General features: G+C 45.4%; 1 protein-coding gene across 2 annotated transcripts; it reads right to left on the reverse strand.

Moving 5' to 3' along the window:
- Nucleotides 1–421: 421 nt before the first annotated feature.
- On the reverse strand, nucleotides 422–4,545 carry LOC123138183 (oxidation resistance protein 1). 2 transcript variants are annotated; one of them, XM_044558104.1, is made up of 9 exons: nucleotides 4,196–4,543; nucleotides 3,386–3,485; nucleotides 2,728–3,236; nucleotides 2,573–2,645; nucleotides 2,270–2,350; nucleotides 2,133–2,196; nucleotides 1,475–1,562; nucleotides 1,278–1,362; nucleotides 422–726 (listed from the first exon to the last, which is right to left on the reverse strand). In XM_044558104.1, exons 3-9 carry the CDS (start codon nucleotides 3,135–3,137, stop codon nucleotides 643–645), a joined length of 885 nt encoding a protein of 294 aa, XP_044414039.1. In that variant the 5' UTR covers nucleotides 3,138–3,236; nucleotides 3,386–3,485; nucleotides 4,196–4,543; the 3' UTR covers nucleotides 422–642. The 2 variants fall into 2 exon arrangements, with proteins under 2 accessions (XP_044414039.1, XP_044414038.1); XM_044558103.1 differs by lacking the exon at nucleotides 3,386–3,485 and having other exon boundaries at nucleotides 4,196–4,545.
- Nucleotides 4,546–5,442: the final 897 nt, after the last annotated feature.

Here is a 5,442-nt window from a genome sequence, read left to right on the forward strand (position 1 = left end):
CGGGATTTTCTTCCTTCCAAAAATATCATCATTTCAGATGTTTTCGTGAGCTATTGGAAAACGGGGCAACACCCATCCCATGAGGCTCCAGGCTGCCAAGCTCTCCTCGGTTCAGGATTCTTCGAGAAAGCATGGGTTGGCTCGGAGACACGAGACCTTGTTTAGCTACGAAATGTGGTGATCACCCAATCAGTTGGCCCTCCATGCCTCCCTTCATTTGATTGCCCTCTCCCAATCCAAAATGCCTATTGGCGTTAAGACTTACTGTCGAAAGCAACACCCAAAAACACGAGCTTCTGCCACATGAGGCCAAGCATTCTGGCAGACATGTATTTCAAAAACATTGTCTTCCCTACATTTTCTAATCATTTTTTTTGTTCCACAAGTATTCCCATGAATCAGCCTCACTTTTGTGAAGACATGAGAATGATGCAGTACATTTGCCGCTGTAATTCGAACAGCCATCAGTAAGCCTGTTCCGCCGGCATAACAAGAAAATTACAGAATTTATAAATCTTAGGAAACTCGCTCGACAAGACAAGTTCTCACTTCCGAAATACTTCTACCATGGTCCTGCACACTAAAGTTCTAGCGCCGCCTACTAAAAACTGTACAGATGTAACACACATTGGTTCGGTAAACTCAAAATCGGCATACCCCTGGCTTCTCAGTACGGCAGAGCTTGAGCATCTCTTCGTACCTTGAAGGATAGACGAAGCCCCATAGCTGCATTGTACAGGAAAAAACAAGTTACATATCTGACTCGATGAATCAACACCCACATAAGATGGCAAGTTTTTTATGCCCTTCCCTTTGGTTTGCTCAAGATGCTACTTCTTGATGTGAGGCGATGTACGAACTGTGAACAACTATTTTTTGTTCTTCATTCTTATTACCATTGTTGTTGTGTAATGTAGGGTGCATATGCTTAAGTGCATAGAGAAAGCAGGATTTTTATCCTGTGTTTAGTAGCACAGAGCAGTAAATCTCATGCACATGGCCCTGAAAAAATCTACCATGATTTCCAGTTGGGCAATATAGCAGTTGCATATGTTAAGTTGAGTGAGATGGTGTGCAGGTGTGTGAGACAAGATTGTTGGACCAAATAATGTCTCATAGGTTCAGGGACAGAGGGCATGGAAAAAGACTTTCAAAGGGAATTATCAATTATACAAAGGGTGTATTTGCTATATTCATATTTTGTGCAGTATGGATGTAATTGCATTTGCTCAATGGGGATGGGGAGATAAAATAAAATGCTTCGTTATTGTAAGTACCTCAACGTCTTTAACTGCAAAGTCTGGAGAATGTGACAGACACTGGTTGTTAAAAGTCTCCGAATTTGAACTTGAACCACTCAAACTGCAGAGTACACAGAAAGGAAAAGGTTAACATTGACTTAGACCAACAAAGTAATACTACTAGTTTTTTCAAGGAATTAAGGATATGCTTAGAATCTTGTGGGAGGGATTACAGGTCTGAGTCTAGATAAAGTGCGAAATGACCTCCACCTCCTAGTGCCAAATAGTCAGCAGAGCACACAGTATAATACTTATTGGCACCTGCAATAGGCAACCATTTAGTATGTTAACAGAATGAGCCAGTGCATACAGACAATAAGATGGGACACATAACATCTGCTTTGAGATCAAGTAATTGCTGCTTTGGCACATGGCAAATGGTTCAAAATGCTCACATGTGCTCCAACTGGATCCGTCAGAACTTTAGTAAGATATGCTAACATAAGAATATAGGGAAATGTCACTTTTCTCCCCCCTAAATTTGGACACACCTAACTAAAAATTGAAGGTCTACTTAATCCCTTGATGCAGGATTGTAGCCATCCAAACGGCAGTTCAGTAATTCAGGGTTAGTCCATAGGCAGCGTACTGACACGTCATTGCCAGCCACAACCTATACGCCTATTTTCATTACATTCTTAATCAGAGAATACCTAGGGGAGGCAGAGACTTTTTTGCATTAATTGTGAGCAATATATCATTATGAATGGGAACTCAAGGAACAAAAATAACTATAGGCAGCACCTGTAATTATATGGACTAGAAAATAGATTGAAGAATATATGGTTTTTATTTGTAAAGCTGATGAAAATAGAAAGAAGTACAAATTACCTGTTGGCCGGTATATAGCAGGATCGCTGTGTAAATTAGTGAAAACAAAGCAGTTATTGGTACCCTGCAATACCCAATTTCCATCAGTACCAGTAGAAGGTGAATAGGTGACAATTAACAGAATGTGTAAATCCAACCTGATACTTCTTTGTGCTAGTTGGCTGTAATGGAGCCTCAACTAGACCACCAAAAATCGCCCCCTTTCTGTCCCCAACTACCTGTTACAGAACACACCGACAAATAAATAATAGAAAATTAGTAATTACCTCTTATGACAGCAAAATAAGTGTTTACGTAAGAGATATCACAAAGACTTGTAAGAAAGTCATTGTGAAAAACATTGCCCAAGGAAGAATTACTCTTTGGAATTACATAATATTGGTACAGTTGGCTACTTTCTTTAAGTACTGGTGAACTATAAGACACCAAACAAAACATACCAGGAGTGAGTAACCAGGGCACAGCAAACTCCTTCTATATAAAGTAGACAAAGATATTCCATGCCTCCATGTGCTGCAAAATTGTGAATCTATAATCATTACAGAGTAGTCGATATGTGCAACCATAGCATACAGGAGCAGGACAGATTCCGGACCTGTATAGCAAAACCCAGCTCCTTCCTTGGGCCAGAATAGGAAGAGAGGAATAAAGAGTGGATCGCATTGTTTCTGACAAAAGGACAGATGGCTCTGACATAGCTGGCATGTTGGTCAGGGAGTTAACTTCATTTGGTCCTTCGAGCTCCAATGCAGGTGCAGCTGATTCAGCATGACTCGCCACCTCTTTGTCAGTTTTAGGTTCCGAGTTTTGTTTGAAACCGCTCATCCTAGCCGCTTTATTAATGATTTTTCCAATGGAATGCTTCCCTCTGCTTAGCAAGCCTGTCTTTCCCTTGGTTGCCTTCCCAACTGGTGTTAAAGTTGGGTATCCCATTTCTTCACTCTGCTCGGGGATTATCTCCCTTGAATCGTTAAAAGAGCTAGACGGCGACAAAAATGAGATCATGAATGCTCTAAACGAAGATGTATCGGGGCCATCAGGGTTATCAGAATTATGGTCAGAATCTTTGTCGTCTTCTGATTTTTCTTGCTCTTCGTCCGCCTCCTATTGCAACCAAAGAGATTGAAATGCAAAGTTTCAGAAACATGGGATACCGACTGGAATGATCACTACTTGCTACTGTGAATCACATCATGAACATCACATGTAATTGCAGCTTGCTTCTTACAGCTAACAAACGGACCAATTCTTACAAATTCACAGAATGAATAAGGCTGGAGCAGGAATGATACGAAGCTCTGGAGCGTGTAGCCTCCGAAAGAACATTGGAGTGGAGGTGGAGCTATTCATTTCCTGAGATTTTGGGGGTGGTAGCAAGAAAACAGCAAAGTTCATTACTTCAGTGGAGTACTACACCATTTTAAAATGAGAGACGGGTTGCTATACTGCTAGTAAAAACATACACGTGCGCGAACGTTAGTATTGCAGCTGCAAGTATCATCACACATCCTAAAGAAACTAACTTCTTCCATAGTTAACAGTCAACACCGCATAGAAGTCGCATTCTTAACGGAACAATCAGAAGTATCATCACACATCCTAAAGAAACTAACTTCTTCTGGAGTTAACAGTCGACACTGCATAGAAGTTGCATTCCAGCAGAAAATGTCTAGAAAATCACCACTAGTTAACAGTCGACACTGCAAGATCAACCTGCTTCCTTGTGTAATTGTGCTCCTCAGCAACGCAGAACAGGCCAAGAGGACGGCAAAAGCTATATCTCTCTATCCTTGGGAATCTCCCAATTCCCCACCTGTAACTGTAACCCACCAGCGGAAGCATCTCCTACCCTAATCAGCGACGACCGACAGCTAATGTCCCTAAACCCCCCGCAATTGCACACCAAACCCTGCCAGGAGCACGTCAGAGGCCGGATCACCCGATTATTGGCGCGAATTGAGGAACGGGCGCGACGACCGAACACGGCGCTGGGCCGAACCGAGTCTAGCACAAGAGGACGCGGAGAGGGGGGAGGGGGAGGAGGGGGGGATCTGGGGTCTCACGGGGAGGTGGGAGGGCTCGCGCTCGGAGACGGGGTTGAGGATGACGGTGGTGAGGTCGGACACGAAGTGCGCCGCCTTGCTGCCGAGGGAGGACGGCAGGTACCCCATCCCCGCGCGCCCCGCGCCTATTCCTGGAGCGGCCGCTAAGTTTAGGCGGGGGGCGGCGCACCGCAGCTGCCTGGGTTGGGGATTCGCGCTCTTCTCGGAGGACTCGTGCTCTACCCGGGGGGGCGGTGAATGGGGAGACGCCGGCGAGAGAGAGAGAGTGGTTGCGGCGAGGAGGCTTGATTTGGACCTGCCTGCGGGTGCGGCTGCGCTTTTCTTTTGCCGTTAGGTGGTGAGCCGGTCCTGGATTGGAATTTTTTTGGCAGGATAGAGCTTCCTGTTGTTCGCCAAGAAGAAAAATCTCTACTCCTAATGTAATGTCTCAGTTGATAGTCTCCGTCAGTCAATTTTCGTCCCACTTTCCCTGGTTTTTTTTGGTACTTCATCCCACCTCCCACTTTCCACCGATCCCCCGCATTTTACCTCCCAACCGATAAAAAAAACATGAAGATACAACTACGGCCATCCTGAACCGCGCCGGTTCACAGATACAAAAAAGACCTAAAACAATCAATCATGGTTAACCTACGAAATGACGGGCTGATCGATCTGATCGTCTTGACCTCGATCCCATTATGAGGCGCGGTCATTCGTCCCCGCCCCTCAAACCCTTGGCCGCCGTCACAAACCCTGAAACCCTTGTCCGCCGCCACAAGCGCTCATACCGTAGGTCTCTTTCACACCCTGCAGTCTTATCCCGGCGACGACGCCGTCCGAGTGCAAAGACAGAAATATCTCACGTCCCCGATCCGTCGCTCTTCAGCGGAACTGCGTGCGATCCATTCGCCGCTGCGTGCGATCCATTCGCCGCTGCGTGCGATCCATTCGCCGCCGGCGTGGCGATTGCAAGATCAGGTGTGGCGTTTATATATTCCTACCTTTACAAATACTACTCTTACAAATCTGCATCTCTGATCGGTGCCGTGGCCGTACTGCCCAAAATCTGGCATTGTGATTTCGGTTCGGTACCGAGGTCATACTGTGCCATACCTCTTGCTCACATTTTATCAGCCCTAAATTATTGCAGATTGTGAATCATCTCATTGCAAGGAACTCAGTTTTCGTGCGTGGGCGGCCCTCGGCGATGGTGTCATCAGCAACAGCATCTGGAGGTTAGTTGGCACAAACAGAAGGTAGTTAAG

This window comes from Triticum aestivum, chromosome 6B, assembly GCF_018294505.1.
Source record: "Triticum aestivum cultivar Chinese Spring chromosome 6B, IWGSC CS RefSeq v2.1, whole genome shotgun sequence".
In the NCBI taxonomy this organism is placed as follows: Eukaryota; Viridiplantae; Streptophyta; class Magnoliopsida; order Poales; family Poaceae; genus Triticum; species Triticum aestivum.